Source organism: Orcinus orca, chromosome 15 (assembly GCF_937001465.1).
Source record: "Orcinus orca chromosome 15, mOrcOrc1.1, whole genome shotgun sequence".
In the NCBI taxonomy this organism is placed as follows: Eukaryota; Metazoa; Chordata; class Mammalia; order Artiodactyla; family Delphinidae; genus Orcinus; species Orcinus orca.
The window spans coordinates 23,598,836-23,616,953 of NC_064573.1; the positions used below are offsets into that span (position 1 = coordinate 23,598,836).

General features: G+C 48.7%; 1 protein-coding gene across 4 annotated transcripts in view; it reads left to right on the top strand.

Annotated features, from left to right (window-relative positions):
* Positions 1–18,118, top strand: part of MYO5B (myosin VB) — a 387,779-nt gene that overhangs the window by 278,113 nt on the left and 91,548 nt on the right. For all 4 annotated transcript variants that reach the window (XM_033421389.2, XM_033421388.2, XM_049697846.1 and 1 more), the window contains 4 exons: positions 5,924–6,046; positions 6,677–6,760; positions 15,405–15,545; positions 16,465–16,562. In XM_033421389.2, coding sequence (XP_033277280.1) covers positions 5,924–6,046; positions 6,677–6,760; positions 15,405–15,545; positions 16,465–16,562 — 446 coding nt within the window. The remainder of the gene's footprint in view (positions 1–5,923; positions 6,047–6,676; positions 6,761–15,404; positions 15,546–16,464; positions 16,563–18,118) is intronic.

Genomic DNA, 18,118 nt, shown 5'->3' on the forward strand with positions numbered 1-18,118 from the left:
CTAGCAGCACCCGTGGCTCTGACCTAAGCAGGTTAGGGATCCCCATGGAATTGGTCACACCTGGGCAGCTTGCGTCTCTCGGGAGCCATCCTGTTGGATGTGAAGCCGCCTCAGATACACTCTGCAGGGTGAGAAAGAATCAGGAGATCGTGCTGTGAAGAAGTGGGTTCTGCGACCCCCACGCGACAGGCCACGAAGCCACATGAAGTAAGAAGCAGCCGTCGGGAAAATCACTTCTCCTGGAGAAGACACCTAGTGGCAGGCAGGACCAGTGGGCTGAGGTTTAAATGAGAAACATGGAGACGGGGTAGCCATGGACTGAAAGGGGCAGCACGCAGGGTGGGTCTCCTCAGCCTGTGCTGGGTGCCGGAAGCTGCAGAGGAGGCGTGGGGACCAGGACAGCAAAGTGCTCCGGATTCCTCCGGGTGGGAAAGCTTCCCTACAGTCATGAATTTATCGTCAGACCCAGACTGAGCCGCAAACTACAGCTGCTCCTCCGTAACCACGGCCAGGGGAGAGGGTGTTTGCTTGTGGAAAACGATAGTTTCCGGGCTGCTCGTAACAAAACTCTCCTCCCCCAGCGCTAAGGCTGCTGTGGACATAAGTGTGTCTACGCCGAATTCAGACCCCGAGTTCCCGGCCCTCCCCATGTCTCGGTCATCAGTCCCTCCCTCTTGGAGGAACAAACTGCTTAGGGCTGATAGGATTTGAGATGTCAGTGCGTGTTTCCTCATAAATCACATACTTGCATTTTAGCAGGAATTTTGTGCAAATGATACTTTGACCCCCAGAAGCAATTCTAGTGAATGAAGATACAGACACCGTCTCAGGTTGTGGAGACTGTGTTAGGGACCCACGAAGGAAGGCCTGGGTCGGGGAGGCAAGCTCTGCCCTGTTGACTAGGATTCTGTGTTTCATGGAACCCAGCCTGCGGAGCTGACGAGGATGGACCTTCCTAATTAATGTATTATTGTTGAGGCAGTAGAAGGAAGGCAGCCTGCAGACGGGGAGGTGAATACCCTTCGGTTTCCTGACCTGGGCAAGGCTGCTCTCATGAGCGTTTACTGTGGATCAAGACCAAGGGCTTGTGGTTTCCTAGGACGTCACCCCAGAGGCTACGGCTTGTGCGCAGCTTTGTAGCCTGTGGTGGAGGCGGGGGAAGTGCCTTTCCCGCATTCATCCACCCTGCGAACCCCATGTTCCCTTCAACACACGTCAGAGGGGGTCGAGCAAGCACTGAGATCATCTCCCCGGATGACAGGGAAATGGAAACACTGAGAAGAAAGTTTCAGGGGGAAAGCATGCCTAGGGCAGCTGTGTAAGCAGGGGTCACATGAGGGGAGAGGGGTTCTGAGCAAAGGGAATGTCACGTTCACAGAACATGAAATGGTCCTATCTGTCCAGAGAGAGCCCATGGTGGTGGCAGGCGAGGGCGGGAGGAGGAACCGTCCAAGAATATGAGGCTCGGCCTTGCCTGCCCGGCGAAGGCGTTTGGACTTGACTCTGGAGGCTCTGGGGGTGGAAGGGTGTGAAGCGGGGGAGAGGTGTGATCAGATGTGACTCACTTTTCGACAGGTCTCCCTGGCAACTGTGTGAAACGTAAGCTGCAGAGAGACTGGAGTCAGCAGTGCCCTGGCAGCACTGCGCTTGTCCAGCCGGGAGGAGATGCCGAGGGCTCTGGGCGAGGAGCAGAGGGGCTGAGGAGGGAGGGCAGCCGTGGTGAGGGCCTCGGAGGCCCTGCATCTGGCAGCGAGTTGTTGCTTAGAGCAGTTTCAAGGAAGTTGTCTGGGCAGAAGCCTGATTTCAGTAACTTGAGGAGAGAATAGGAGGTGAGGCCGTGGAGATGGCAAGTCTGAATTCCTTTCCGGAAGCTTAGCTGTGAAAAGGAGGAGATGAGAGAGAGGAGAGGTGGGAGAGGCTTCCGGGAGAGGGAAGCTGGGTGGATCCAGGTCTCCAGGAGGCAGGGGTGCGTGTGCAGGATGCCGGCTAGGGGAAGAAGCGCTCCCTTCCGTGAGAAGGGCCCAAAGGATCGAAGGGCTGTGGATGCAGCTGAGTTTCTGGATGTAGAGCAGGAATTTGAAGTTTCCTGCTTGACAGCTGGCTTCCCTATGAGGGAGGAAACGAGGCATCTGCTAAGACGCAGCAGGGTTAGAAGCTGAAGAGAACAGAGGAGGAGGGGACAAGGTGTCCTACAAACAGGGACAAGCAATACCGAGTGCAGAGATGTGTTTACTGAGGTCAGAGACCATAAAGTGAGATGTGGGAGTCGTCGGAGTCAACTCTCCCCTTCAATCTGGGCACAGTGTCTTAATCCATGGCAGTGACGCTCACAGTGAAATTTGGTTTTATTTTCTGGCGGCAATACTAAATTATATTAACTTAACAGCAGGAGTCGATTAAGGGAAGAGGAGCTGACATGTGATCTTAGCCAGCCACCCAGGTGTGGGAAGGGACAGGATGGGTCGTTGAGTTGCTCTAGAATTAGCGTCTCGCTGAGCACGCGGAAAGGCTGTTTTGTGAGGGTGGATAAGTGAAGGCCCGGAACTGGCCTTGGAGAAGATGGCTGCCAGGTGGGGAGGAAGGAGCCACCTCCACCCAGAGCTGTTAGGACAGCAGAGTCCTGGAGGCCCAGCTATCGCAGGAGGATTCGGGGTTGTTGGGGGCAGGGTCATTTGAGAGGGCATCAGGGAGCCCACGGAGGTATGGGATGGAGTGAGATAGTGACCAGGGAGGCGGCCGTCGTGGCAGTGGCCCCGGAAAACGGGACAAGGAGCGGAGATGGAATAACTGGCTTTGGGGGTCCTTATCAGTCAGCTCTTGTCAACTGTTGGGCTGGGGCAGGCTTTGGCCCCTGGCGATGTCCCAGGCCAGTGATGGCAGCCAGACATCTTCAAGAGAGAGTACGGTTTCCGACAAGGTTCCAGGAGCACCTTGGTGAAAAGTTGTCCTGGGCCACAGGGTTTATACCCCAAGCTGTTGAGGGGCTTAGTAAGTCTGAGGACTTTCATTCCCCTCCCCCACCCCCATGTTTTCTCTGTTTTATTTCAATAACAAAGAGTAAAGTCAGGTTTAATGCATTTTTAACAGCTTTATTAAGATAGAATTAGTGAACCGTACAATTCACCTGTTTAAAATACACAATTCAGTGTTTTTTAGTATATTCAGAGTCATGCAGCCGTCACCACCACAATCAATTTTAGAACATTTTCATCGTCCCCTAAAGAAACCCCTTAGCAGTCACTCTCCATTCCCCCACAGCCCTAGGCAGCCACTAGTCTACTTCCTATCTCTGGAGATTTGCCTGTCTGGGACCCGGGCCTTCACTTTTTGCTGTGACCGGTGGCCAACAGAGCAGGTCAGGGGGACTTGCCCTCTGAGGGACAGTACCCACCTAGATGAGGACAGAGCTGGGGTCCAGGCTCCTGGTCCAGTGCCTTTGGGGAGGAGAGTAAGGAAGCTTGCATGAAGCTGCTGGCAGATTCTTTCTTAAAGGATTTGATTTGCTGCATATTCCAGACCTACTGATAACCACAATCTATTGTAGCTTTTATCAAAATACAAAATTTGCTTTCTGTCTCTTACGCCTGTTCTAAATCTACTTTTTGGAAGGATTTTTGGAAATAACTACATCCTGCCTAACCGTGCCTTTGTGGTTACCTTTAAAACTCTCTCGTCAGGCAGGAAAGCATGATAGTGAGGAGCACATGCTCTAGAGCCTGTCCTGGTTTGAACCCCAGTTCTGCTATTTCCCAGCTGTGTGACCTTGGGCAAGTTACCTAACGTCTCTGTCTCAGTTTCTTCATCTGTAAAATGTATACAGCCATAGTACCTAGCTCATGGGATTATTGCAAGGATTGAATAGTTAATACATCGAAAATGTATAGAGAACTGCCTGGCAGTAAGTTCTTTGGGCATTTGCTTTGATTATTATCTGAGATTCTTAATGGTTGTGAATTCCTGCTGGCCCTTATTTTTAGTCAAGGTGGGGGTGAGAAGAGAGACTGACCCTTGTCAGGAAATATGTATACCTATGACCTTGATTCCCGGCCTCCCTTACTCATTGATTTATGCAAGTCTGAATTAGAGACTATGTGGAATTATGGAGTCTGCTAACAGAAGTCCAATTTCATTGTCAAGACAAGACGATTTTGATACTGGCAAATACAAGTGTTGACCAGGTGGGGCTTCTCATCATAGCCCTACCCTTTCTGTTCTGTCTTGCCCAGTTCTGCCAGTGCTGGGTCCATTGTGTTCCTGTTCTCCAGCCTCGCCTCCTGACAGCTCCGCCAGGCTGCCCTCTTGCTTCCCCCCGTACCTGGTGTTTCTAAACACGGGATGCTTGGAGACAAATATAAAACAATATATTTTTAAATGCTCAATTAAATAGATTTTATTTTGTCTGCCCAACACAATTAATAGTCTCCTTCAAGAAGGAGTTTCCTTAAAAATCCTGTGGCACTTAGCACTGGATATTCAATCCTAGTTACACCAAGTTGGATATTGAGAAAAATCTGTTTGCTTACAAAGTATTTGAGAAATTTCTTCTCAAGTGTGTAAGCATTTTTCTTATGGCACAGGTTTTATTAATTTACTAAACGAAGCCCTTTTTAAATGGCTAGTTCAAGGGTCACCTTCAACCCTGCCTGATCCAAATATACAATCTAAACTAATGAAAAGGGCAAAAGGCAGTTGGTGGCCCATAGCTGAGGAAGGTGCGTGTGCAGCGATGCTCAGGGATGACAGGTGGTGGGGAGCACCTACCCATCAGCAGAGGCACCATCTTTCTTGATAATTTGAGTGGTGGTTACAGTGACTTCGTGTTGTGCTTTCAACAAAGCAAGATGCTTTTTCACTTCTGAAGCCATCTCTAAAGATATTAAAAGAGGCTGCCCTTCAGAATTATTAATGTAGTAAATCTCTAACTTTAAATTTGGGGGAGGTAGAGGTTAGTACTGCGTAGCTCAATCACCAGGTGCTTAGCACCCAGTGCATGGCTGGAATCCAATTTTTTTTTTTTTTTGCGGTACGCGGGCCTCTCACTGCTGTGGCCTCCCCCGTTGCGGAGCACAGGCTCCAGACGCGCAGGCTGAGCGGCCATGGCTCACGGGCCCAGCCACTCGGCGGCATGTGGGATCTTCCCGGACTGGGGCACGAACCCGTGTCCCCTGCATCGGCAGGCGGACCCTCAACCACTGCGCCACCAGGGAAGCCCTGGAATCCAATTTTAAGTTCTTTGAGGGACAGGAAAAAAAAACAGTAAGTCATACTTCCTGAACCCAACAAACTGACTTTACAGTTTATAGAGACAAGACAATACACAAAAAACAAATGATGAACAATATTAGGCAGTGCATATGTAAGAGCTAAATTGGAAGAATTCCAAAGCGAGATCTAGGGTGGTCAGGAAAGGCTCCAGAGAAAAGGACAGACTTGAGCTGAGCCTGGACGCTGGTATTCAGATGGCCCTAGAGAGAGACAGTGGGCTTTCCTGCTGCAGGCCTTGACCTGAGTGAGCAGGAACTTGGCGCTGGAGGCGGATGTGGTGTGTTCATGACCCTGAGGTCACTGGCCCCACCAGAGCAAAGAAGCATCTTCACATTTATCCTGTGGGTTATGATTCTACTCCTGTGACCTTGGCCTCCACCCTCTTCCTCTCCCAACTCTTCCAGCGTCTGCCAGACAGCAGGTTCTTTGAGGCTCAGCGCACCCCTTCAGGGTGCCAGCGTACAGGGCATGTTGAAGGATGCCAAGTGGGGTCCCAGGTGTTCACGGTTGAATCTGCTTTCCACGTCCAGTTAGGGTCCAGGTCTCAGAGCTGAATCCAGCCTCATGAGGTCAGCTTCCTGGCGGACTCCATCACTCTGCCTTGACTCTTGGCTTCCTTTTCCCTCTTCACAAAGCACCTGATTTTGTGGATCCACAGGTCCCCAAAGGAACTGACCAGAACTGGGCTCAGAAGCTCTACGACCGGCACTCCGGCAGCCAGCACTTCCAGAAACCCCGCATGTCCAACACGGCCTTCATTGTCGTCCACTTTGCAGATAAGGTGGGTCTCCTCTTGGTGGGCCCGGTGCTCCGTGAGCCCTGTCCAAGGTGGACTTGGGGTTCCTGGGCTAAGAGGGAGCTGACCTTTGAATTCGGAGGGCCTGGAGTCTCTTGGGTGGGGCCTTGTCTACTCTCCTGGAGCCTGAGAGAGAAGCAGAAAGAGTGATTCTTCTTCAGGTGGCTCCTTTCCTGGCAGCTGGCGTAAACTTAGAATTTCTCTCCGTGGGTTGTGTTCTGTGTGCGCTAGCCCAGTGCTTCTCAAGTTTTCATGTGTGCGCAGGTCACCTGGGGTATTGCTCAAAGGCAAGTTCTAATTCAGTTGATCTGGGGTGAGGCTGACCAGCTGCGTTTAGAGCACCCAAAGGAAGCCTTCTATTAAAGGCCATCTTACAGGAGCTCCTTTTTAAAAACAGTTTGGTTTTCCGCAAAATGAATATTCAACTCCCTCTATGTGAACCCTGATCACATCTTGGGTTTGCAGTTTGGATGAGAACATCTGTGGGTTTCCCATGTACGCACAGCTCTTTTCAGAAAACGCTGTGGATGAACTGAAACTACTGGAGAAGCTGCTGAGGGTCCCGGGTCAGGCTGGAGCACTAACTACCGTTTCTGTTTCCTGCCGTGGCTCCAGGTGGAGTACCTTTCAGATAGTTTTCTGGAGAAAAACAGAGACACGGTGTACGAAGAGCAGATCAACATTCTGAAGGCCAGCAAGGTAAAGAGCGTCGGAAGCAGGGAAACAGAGGCGGAGTGTCCACGGCCAGAGCCAGACAGGGTGTGGTTGGTGCCATCCCCACTCTGGAGGGGCCGAGGCAGAGGTGTGGGGCAGGGGGAGCTGAGGGGTCTGTAGGTTATTTCAGTCTGAGAATTTGAGAACAGTCTGATGGAGGGAAGAAAGCAAGGGATGGCAGAGGTGACTGGGAAAGATGCCAGCTAATGGAAGGACAGGGGAGCGGGGGGGAACAGGAGAAGTGACAATCGGAGAGACGATGGTAGGTATAACTGTGAAAACATTGCTGGCATTCATCGGGTCATTTGTCCTCCGCCTCCTACGTGCAGATGTAAAAGTACTGAAACCCCTTCAAATCCTAGTATCAGTGCGTTTAATTTCTGCTTAGCAGTCTGTGGAACTTCCCTATGGCCAGAAACTTAAATGGAATAATAGGATTCAAGGGACACTTAAATCTACAATTTTGGAATGTTACTTTCTGTTATCTCCAGAATTCCAGTTATTTCCTTCTCAGGAGCATGACAAAAAGATAGCCAATATTGTGTCCATTCTACAGGTAGAGGGAACAAGGCACTGATTCACCTAAACAAATATTTGTTAAGCACATACCTTGTGAGGCACTGCCCCTAAATGCACCATGCACAAAGGTGAATAAGATAGATTCTACTCTCTAGGTGTTTACATTCTGGTGGGCTGTGAGTGGGCAGAAAAACAAGCATACAGTACCTGAAAAGAGAGGAGGTTTGGCTGGGGTGGGGGTGCAGGGAGCGTGAGCCCCGCTGTTCCAGAAAGCCACCCCGCCGATGCAGGTGCCGTTGCTGGCTTCAGCCTTTCAGAGGGAACCCAGAAAAGGACTCTCTAGGATTTAGGAGGCTTTCTACCAGACCACATGGTACTGAACTCACTGCAGAGGCCTGATAACACTAGAAATGGCAGATTAATTTCTCTCTGTGATAAGCTTTAGATGAATGCAGTTAGGGTGAGATGATGGAATGGAGAAAATACACCCCGCAAAATGGACCCAGGCACCTAAAGGCAAGTAAATCACGTGGCCCCGAGGCCAGGGTTTTAGGGAGGATTTGAGTCAGTACCAGCGACGTGGGCGGCCCGGGGCAGACCCCGGCCCCATGCCGTCTCCCGATATCTGGAGCATCAGGGAATTAGTCGTCACTAAGACAAATTTGCTTTGGGTAAATGTGCATGTCAGTGCAAGATTAACCCCTCGGCTTGCCAGGTGTCCAGCCCTCTAGTCCATGGTGGTTGACGTGACTTTTTCCATTCTTTGCAAGGGAGGTGGGGAACGGGAGAAAAGCCACAGGGAGAGAGTAGAAGTGGATGGTTTGAGCCCTGAGGAGCACGTGTCCTCACTGTGTGCGTCTTAGAAGTTAGACGCCTGTGACCTCCTGTTACTGTGACACTGGCCTTAGAGGGCTGAGAAACTTTTGTTACAAGTTTCTCCTTTCAGGTGGGAGCACAAGTGAGGGGCATGCAGCGTCTGGTTCTGCCATTAATTTTTGTCTTAATTTGAGTGTCTCTTAGGGATCCCAGAATCTAGAAGGGAATCTCTCACACTCTCTCTCCAGCAGATCATCTGTTATTAGTCAGTGAGATTTTTTTTCTTATTTTTATTTAACAAACTTTATTGAATATTTGTGTGGTATGTAGTAGTAACAAATGTATGTAGTTAACCTCACAGAACTTACAGTCTAGTGAAAAGATATAGAGTTTAATCAAAAATTTTGGTAATGCTGTGAAGGTCAAGAAGAAGGTTCTATGGAAAAGAGTAATAGGAATGTGCTGGGAGTCCCCAAGGTCACCCCCAAATTGAACCATTTGCTAGGAAGACTCACAGAACTCAGCATATTGTAGTCCTCATGGCTATGATTTATTGCAGCAAAAGGATACAAAGCGAATCAGCAAAGGGAGAAGGTGCATGGGGTGAAGTCCAGGGGAAACCAGGTGCAAGCTTCCAGAGCCCTTTTCTGCTGGAGTCGCACTGAATATACTTAATTCCCACAGCACTGAGTTGTGATGATGCCTGTGACCTGTCTACCAGAGCAGCTCACCTGAGCCTGGGCATTTAGTGTTCCCTACTGAGAGTCAGTGACGTGGGCACCCTTTGCCTAGCACATACCGAAATTCCAGACTCCCAGAAGGAAAGCAGTTCATTCAGCATAAACCATATTGTTTGCATAAACAGTTTAGGCTCAGTAAACCATTCTTATCAGGGACTGCTGAAAACCCTCTCAAAATCCACATTTCCAGACACCAGCCAAGGGTCAACCTTGTAAGCAGGCCTTTCTAGGATGGCAGTCTCAGGCCTGCCATGTTAGCTTTTTTCTAAATAGGGGTATCATTGTAGATTGAGTTTTTATTAGAAATGAAATGTAGGCTTATAAAAATTCACATAGTATAGAAATATGTAAAATGAAAGTATTCTCTCCCATTCCTGACCTCCCTTTTGATGAATTCCCATTCTGATGATACAAACATACTGGTACATCTTTTTAAGATTGAAACGGGGACTTCCCTGGTGGCGCAGTGGATAAGGGTCCGCCCGCCAATGCAGGGCACACGGGTTTGATCCCTGGTCCGGGAAGATCCCACGTGACGCGGAGCAACTAAGCCCATGTGCCACAACTACTGAGGCTGCGCTCTAGAGCCCGCGAGCCACAACTACTGAAGCCCATGCGCCTAGAGCCCGTGCTCCGCAACAAAAAGAAGCCACTGCAATGAGAAGCCCGCGCACTGCAACGAAGTGTAGCCCCCGCTCACCACAACTAGAGAAAGCCCGCACGCAGCACCTAAGACCCAACACAGCCAAAAAAAAAAAAAAAAAGATTGAAATGAATTGCATTATATATTGTCCTCTCTAATTTTTCACTTACCATTGTATCTTGACCATCTTTCCACATGAGTACATATCCACTTCTTTTCTTTTTTTAAACAGCTATTGGTATTTTGCTAATTCAACTAATACTGCATGGAATGCCCTTTACATATATCTTTGCTTACTTGTATAGTTATGTCTGTAAAAGTTTAGAAATGGAATTGACAGTTCAAAGAATATGCACTTCAAAAGTCTAGAGGTATTGCTAAGTTGGAGTGTAAAATAGGTCTGTGATCTACTCTTAAATGGTACCAACTCCTTTCTGTTCCCTGTCCACCTGCCACAACTCTAGCCTCCCCCTTCACCAACTAACATTTCTAAAGAACCAATGACCTTGTTGTCAGACCCTTGCACCCCCATCCCAGCAAACTCTCAGAGGTGCTGTGATGGTGACCAGCAGTACTCAGAGATGAACCGAGAGAGGCTTCTAGGCCCACCAGACCCCAGCAGGAGGAGGGAGCACTGAGAACTCTCCACCCTGGACCCATTTCAGACATCCCAGAGGAGGGAAAGCAGAGATCGACACTAGGTCACTATAAACCTACAGATGGGATTTCCACAGACTGCAGCTACGAATCAGAGTGATCAGAAATGTGCTTTAAATCATTTGGACAGATGGACACCTCTGGCGACATCTCTCTCTGCAGTCCAGGAAGGTCCCCCTTTCCTTCTTTAAACAAATGAAGTACTGAGACTTTTCCTCCAAATCCTCTTCAAAACCCCTTTAAACAGAATATTTCTTACCTAAAAGTTTGATATTTTTCCCCCCCAGAGGGTAGCATTTACCATGTAAAAGAATTGATTGAAAAGAAAATGTGTTTGTTATTTTGTTTACAGCCGTAGCTTTTAAAGATAAGATTCTAGACAAGAGATTCCAATCAAATGGTTATTATAGTGTGTCTTATTTTAGTTTCACATGTCTGTTTTAAAGAAAAGATATTTTATGTTCATATAAATGGAAATGAATAGGTGTGATTTCCAAGGTAACAGCTATGTATATACCTGTAACTGACATTTTTCTTAAACTGTCAAGTGGTCTTTAAAAAGTGTTTTCATACTTCTTTTAATCCCTTTTCAAATAGATCTGCCTCAGGCTTTTAAAATCTATATATAGACTTGAATAGCAGAGAACACGAAAGCCAGTACCTGTGGACACTTTGAAATAAGTGACAAGTAGTATCAGGGAAGTACTTGGTTTGTTTGAAGGTTTTATCTAAGTGTTTTCAAGACTGAAGGGAGTAAATTTTTAGAAAGGCCCATGTGGGTCGTGTTTCTGAGGGCTGCCCGAAGATGAATTGTAGTACTTCTATTACTGGTTGGTCATCTGGTAAATAGACTTTCCAGTCACTCTAATAGCAGAACTGGAGTTAGTCAATTAAAAAAAATTTTTTTTTTCCTCTCACTCAGAAATGTGTTCCTTTGCATGAATCCTTTTTCAAACAGGAACTTGGTAACTACTTTTCATTGGGACTTGGGGTTAATTTACAGCTGGGACACTCCTGGGACAAGGAGGTCCGTGTCTGGCCCAGCCCCCTTGTCCTGGTCTTTTACTGCTGCCTGCAGCCTGAGGTTGGACATGGTGCCTGTCCGTCTTTCAGTCCTGTGGTCAAATTAGATGTCTCTGTACGTTTACTGAGTTTATCATACAAATTCTGTATGGAATGTAAAGCCTACCCCTCCTCCCTAAAGTCCCAACAAACTCATCTTCTTCTCCGTCCCAGGGACCCTACCACTTCCAAATGCGGTCTCAATAGCAGGGACCTACAATTCAAACATAACTTTTTTTTTTTTTTTTTTTGGTACGCGGGCCTCTCACTGTTGTGGCCTCTCCCGTTACAGAGCACAGGCTCCGGACGCGCAGGCTCAGCGGCCATGGCTCACGGGCGCAGCCGCTCCGCGGCATGTGGGATCTTCCCGGACCGGGGCACGAACCCGTGTCCCCTGCATCGGCAGGTGGACTCTCAACCACTGCGCCACCAGGGAAGCCCTAAAACATAACTTTTAAAATAAAGTTCAAATTCTCCAGACTAAACCTTGGTTGTTCCCAAATTATAGCACAGTGCCAGTGTAGATTAAAATCTGCCTTGAACAAAAGTTTTCCTTTTTTGCTCTTAAGTTATAAATCCTTTAATATGTCAAATTAAAAAAAAAGGCATAGCTTTTCTGATTGAAGCAAGAGAAAGGGGCTTACGTTTTAAAATACTCTTATAATTGAATCCGATTTCAAAGCTCCCCCTGTGGTTCTGATACATGCTCGTGACCTTAGAAGTTAACAGATTTTTCACAGAAAAAGCCACTGCTAACGATTTCAGTACATTAGACCCTTAAACAGTGTAGTCGTGCAGTTGGGAACTTCTACCCAAGACTCAAACATCTTGGAAGTCTATTTCTGAAAGTATATGAATTAGAATAATTTAATCAGTTTATATATTGTTTAGACTTGGCAGACTGAATCACTGATGTCTTTAGAATGTGAACCTGGCTTCAGCCTCCCATTAATTATTTCCCTATGGAAATTTCTAGGCGCCACTCTGCCTGGGCACCTGACCTTTTCGCACGTGTGCCTTGGCTCTCTGGCACCAGTTTACAGAGTCCCCATGCCTGGGCTGTCCTCTCCCCCCACCCCTCCAGCCCCTACCCCTGTTCTCAGTTAATATGTGTGATGGTGGCTCTCTGCCATGGTCAGTGAGGACCAGCAGGTCTGTAAACAGGGGGTTACTGGGTATGGTTTGGATTTAGAGAAAACTGGCTGTGGGGTAGAATGTGTTTGTATGAACGTATGCCTGGAGGTAGGGCACTCGAGTTTTGTAGGTGACTATAGTGACCCAGGAGAGAGCTCAGGTAGACCTGAACCGGGGCAGCGATGTTCTGGTTGATCGAGAAAGGACTGCTGAGACTTAACCATGGACAGAACTTGGTGATTGATGGGGATGAGAAGTAGGGTGATGGCAGGATCTCTAACCTAAATCTGGGAAGACAGCAGGTGGTGGTGGTTTGGGCCATGTTGAATTTGGAGTTTCCAGTGGAACACCCAGAGGGAGGAGAAGCAGGATATTCAGCAGATGGTTGGAACTATGGACTGTGGTAGTGGAAGAAAATCAAGATGGAGAGACGGGCTTGAAGGTGATAGTTGAAGCCATGGGCATGAAGGATACAGTCCAGGGAATGAGTGTTAGAAAAATTAAGTGGTGAGGATGCAGTTTTGGGGATCAGCAACTCAAAGGAGAGAAGTGCAGAAGATGGACCAGCGAAAGGTGCTGGGAAAGAACACATTGGGAAAAGTAGGCAGGAAGTCGGAGGAATGTGGACCTGCTGAATCTCAGGGAAGAGGTCTTCAGAGAGGAGGCCCAGGTCAGTGCTTCCAGCCCTGGCTCATCCATTAACCAACAGCCCTGGGCGAGCTGATGCCGCCCACCGTGGTTGCTGTGGGGCGACTGGGGGTTGAAGCAGGGTCTGGTAGGTCCCTCCTCCCAGAGCTGCTCTTTCCTCACCTGCCACAGGAAGTTGAGGGTTGATCTTTATGGTTCTTCCAGATTTAAATTCTATGATTCTGTTTCCTCTTCAGCTCAAAAATATAACTCTCTCAGGCATCTGTACTTTCACAATGTAGACAGATTATATATATATATATATATATACACCCCCAATAAAAATAATAAAACTAGATCATGTATGAGTGCTTATTCTATGCCGGGCACTCTTCTCTGTACTCACGTGGATTTTCTCCTTTAGTCTTCTCTTCAGCTCTCATCCTCCATCAATGGGGAAGGCTAGGAGGCTGTAGGTTCAGCAAGCCTAGGGCTCAGAGCCCAGCACAGACTCGGGTGGTACCCAGGTGGCACAGGCTGAGCCTGGGAGAGGCAGAAATGAGTGGATGAAGTGATCTGGGAAAGGGTCGTGGAGGAGGCAGGGCCGGACCCTGAGAGATGGGGCTCTCGGGACGAGAGCAGGTAGGAGAAGGGGGTGGGTGTTTCAGATAAGAATAATGGTGAGCAAAGGTGGGAATAACAAGCGTGTTGGTTTATGTGACAGTAAAGTGATCAGCTTCATCTAGAGACTGTCATACAGAGTGAAGGAAGTCAGAAAGAGGAAAACAAATGGCATATAATATCGCTTATATGTGGAATCTAGAAAAATGGTAGAGATGAACTTATTTGCAAAGCCGAAATAGAGACACAGATATAGAGAACAAACTTACGGTTACCAAGGGGGGAAGCAGGGGTGGGATGAACTGGGAGATTGGGATTGACGCATATACACTACTATGTATAAAATAGGTAACTAATGAGAACCTACTGTATAGCACAGGGGGCTCTACTCACTGCTGTGCGGTGACCTAAGTGGGAAGGAAATCTAAAAAAGAGTGGATACATGTATGCGTATAACTGATTCGCTTTGCTGCACAGCAGGAACTAACACAGCATTGTAAAGCAACTATACGCCAATAAAAATTAATTTAAAGAGAAAAGGTATTATCTGAGAGGGGGTGAGTGGGATCCGATTGCAGAGCCCCCGGAAGACAGACTCAGGGCATTCAGAACTGGCGGGAGGAGATGGGAGACAGCATCGTTATGGGGGCTGTGGGAAGAAAGGTGCAGGGGATGTGACGGACCGGAGCCTGGACACGGAGGCACAAGCATTTGAGCCTCTCTTCTGTTGGGATTGGGAGTGGCTCAGGGCTGGAGAGTGGGGCCTGGGGCTCCTTTTGTTCCCTCCCCACATGCAGGCATGTGGTAGTGGCCTTACAACACTTGATTCTATCCCCAGCATCCACTTCCCCAAGGGATGCTGGCAGGACTAGTTTTGTAGGGGACGGGGGAGGGCTGGGACTCTCTGTCCCACCTGCCCCTCACGCATGGTCTGATCTTCACCCTGGTACACCCAGTGCATTAACAGAGAGGTATTCTTATTTAGTCTCATAACAACTCCACATAATGGGTACATTCTTATCCCTATTTTACTGATGAAGAAAATAAGGCTTAAGGAAGTTAAATAACTTTACAAGACCCAGTAATAATAAGTATGGAAAAATTTAAACAGTTTTCTTAGAACATAGCTACCTTCTACCACACCAGAAGGGAAAGAAGTTTTGCCCATCTTTGTAGGTAAAGGTTAAGTGAGATTGTCTGGGAAAATTACTTTTTTCCTTTCTTTAAATTGAGATATAATTCTTGTACCCAAAGTTCACCCTTTTAAATTGTGTAATTCAGTGGTTTTAGTATATTCACCAAGTTGTACAACTATCGCCATGCTAAATTCCAGAATATTTTCGTCACTCCAAAAAGAAACTCTGTCCCCATCAGCAGGCATCTCACTTCGCCCCTCCCCTCGCCCCTGGCAAACCGTATACGACCTGCTGTCCCCTGGACATTTCCTGTAAACGGAATCACACACTGTGTGGTCCTCTCGGTCCGGCTTCTTTCACTTGGCGTGTTTCCAGGGTTCACGCAGGTTGTGGCATGTACGAGGACGTCATTCCTTTATATTTTTTGTTGAGTAATATTGCATCGCGTGTATTCACCATATTCTGCTCATCTGTCCATCAGTTGATGGGCATTTGGGTTGTCCCTGCTTTGTGGGCATTAGGAATAATGCTGTACATGTGTAACGCTGTTAGGAATAATGTGGACGTGTGTTTCCAGTTCTCTCAGGCATGTATTGGAAAGCTACTTGGAAAGAGTGTAAGCAGCATAAAGTCCAAGAACTCGTTCCCTGTCTTCTTCCTGTGTTTGTTTCTAGCTCCCCCTGGTGGCTGACTTGTTCCACGATGGCAAAGACTCTGCTCCTGCTGCCGCCACATCTTCAAAGATCAGCGTTCGCTCTGCCAGACCCCCCCTGAAAGCCTCCAACAAGGAGCACAAGAAAACCGTGGGCCACCAGGTCAGCCCCAGGCCTCATGGCGGGAGCTGTGGGCCCTGGCACGTGTAGCGGGGCTGCCTCTCTGGAGACGAAGGATGTAGGTGCAGAGTCAGAGGGAGGCCAGAGTGGCCTTGGCATCCGCATCCCCAGCGCCCAGCCCGGTCTTTCTTGCCCTTTGAAGAAGGAAACTGCGAAACCTTCTCTTGAGGGAACTGGCGGGAGAGAGAACGAGGATGACTCCAGCCCCACACGATGCGTCTAATCCTTGTGGGGATGGTAGATGTTGCCGGACCACAGACACCTGTGGGCGAGGCCAGAAGTCTAGAGGTGCAGTTGTTGAGGGAGGGGTCAATAGCCTGGGGACCCAGAAACTGAGAAACAGCTCCTGCCGTGGGTTTGCTGTGGGATGTTATGTCCAGTGTGTCTCCCAAGAGAAGAGAGTGCCTGCTGAGGCCCTGGCAGCCACTGACCTTAATACTTCGATGGATTCCCGGCTCTGAGCATTTCCTATAAGGCAGTAATTCCCGGGATGCCCGGGCACCACGTGTCAGGGCTCCAGGGCCTCACGTTTAGGACTCATGGGCCTCCATTCACAGCGATGGTCCCTCTCGCGCTCTTAGCACTTGCTCACCTTATCTCATCTGATTGGGGCACTGAATGAGACGCATCCGGGCGGTCTCTCCCCACATGCTTTGAGGAGCCCCGGTGCCGGGGATGTGGGAGGGCCTTGGTTTTGGTCATGCAGCCAGGCAGCTGTCAGAGCTGGAGTCTGACACCAGGTCCCTGGGTGTCCCCCTGTCCTGGGTTAAACAGGAATGATCTAAACAATAAGAGTATTGACAGATACCACCACCAGTCTGGGTGTGCTCCTTTTTGTTCCTTATTCAGCCACAAAGCTGAAGACAAATAAATCACCAGGCACTGATCTTTGTCTCCCCAGTTCCGCACCTCCCTGCACCTGCTCATGGAGACCCTGAACACCACAACGCCGCACTACGTCCGCTGCATCAAGCCCAACGACGAGAAGCTCCCCTTCCGGTGAGTGCCGGCCTCTTCATGTGGCCTTACAAGTTCAGGGGCAGGCACAGCCTCTCAGAGGTCTGCAGCCTTCAGCAGGATGAGTAGCTGATCCTGCACTCCCCAATGGTTTATATGCCGAATACAGGTTACACCTGTCTGCTGTCCGGAGGATTCAGGGGGATGAGAAGATCCAGTTCCCCGATCCCCTGTTGCTTACAGTGGTGTCAGATGTGCCCACGAATCCGAGAACCACTTAGAAGTGTGCCGTTAAATGCAGACATAGTGCGTCTCACAGTGACTGCTCAGTTCAGAGACCGGAGCATGTCCGGAGTGGTCAGGGAAGGCTTCTTGATGGAGGAAGCATAACCTCAAGCAGTGTGTCGATGCAGATGGTCCCACTTCTCACATCCCCTCTCCTGCTGGGCTTCCGGAGTTACCCACACTTGCTCACCTTCCCCTCACTCTAACCCAAATGCTGCCACTACTCCTACCTTAAAAATTTTCTTCCATTTCTGACACCACTCCCATGGTTGACTTCACCCAAATCTGGGGAGCAGTGACTCTTCAGTACCTTTGTCATTTCTGGGTTGTGCGAGATTCCAGCCAGCCTTTCTGCAGGCCTGCTGCAGCTTCACTGGCCCCCTCACATTCAGCGTGTCTGACACCAAACTCATCCTTTCCCCCTTGAATGTTTCCTGTTTACTTGGTCTCTGTTGTAGGAAATGGCATAATGATTTCCTGACATCTCATCCACCCGCCAAACTTCGTTCTTCCAAACCAGAAACCTGAGGTCTCTCTGGACCGGTGCTGTCCAGTAGAACTTTCTGTGATGATGGAGCTCTTCTATAATCTGCCTTGACCAACATGGCAGCTGCTAGTCACATGTGACCACTGAGTTCTTGCAGTGTGGCTGGTGTGACTGGGAAAGTGAATTCTTAATTTCATTTTGGTTACTTACAAGTGGCTAGTGGCTGCCATACTGGACAGCATGACCCTTGACTCTTCCCTCTCCCTTACTCCCCAGGATCCAGTCATTGTCAAAGTCCCACGGAGTCTACTTGAAAATTTCTCACACTGGTCTCCCTCGTCTCTCCCTTCCACTTCGGCCTTGTTTCAGACTCTCTTCATCTCTTGCCTGGAATACTGCCCTGCGCCTTTAGAATGGTCTCTCACTCACCTCTGCAGCCTCTTCTTCTGTTACCCTGAGCCTCCACATGTGCTATTCCCTCTGGCCGGAGAAGGGATGTTTTTACATTTTTCAAGCACTTTCCTCCCATCTTTCTGATTCCCTTTTTGGTCCTGGCATAATTTCTTTCTGTGAAATAATTTATTTTGGCAACTCTGACTCTCAGAATGAATATCTGAACTGCCTTCTGCAATTTGTATCAGTTAATAAAGCTTGAATTCCACTCACAGGAACCTTGTGCTGAGAAAGGTTAGGAAGACAGCCTCAAATCAGCCTTCTTTGAAGCGTGCTGACGGTTCATTCTTCTCCCTTCCTCCAAGTTTCCGAGACACGCTTAGGAATTCCCCCCGCCGTGTGGCATCTGTTTACCAGCTGCCTCCAGAAGAAA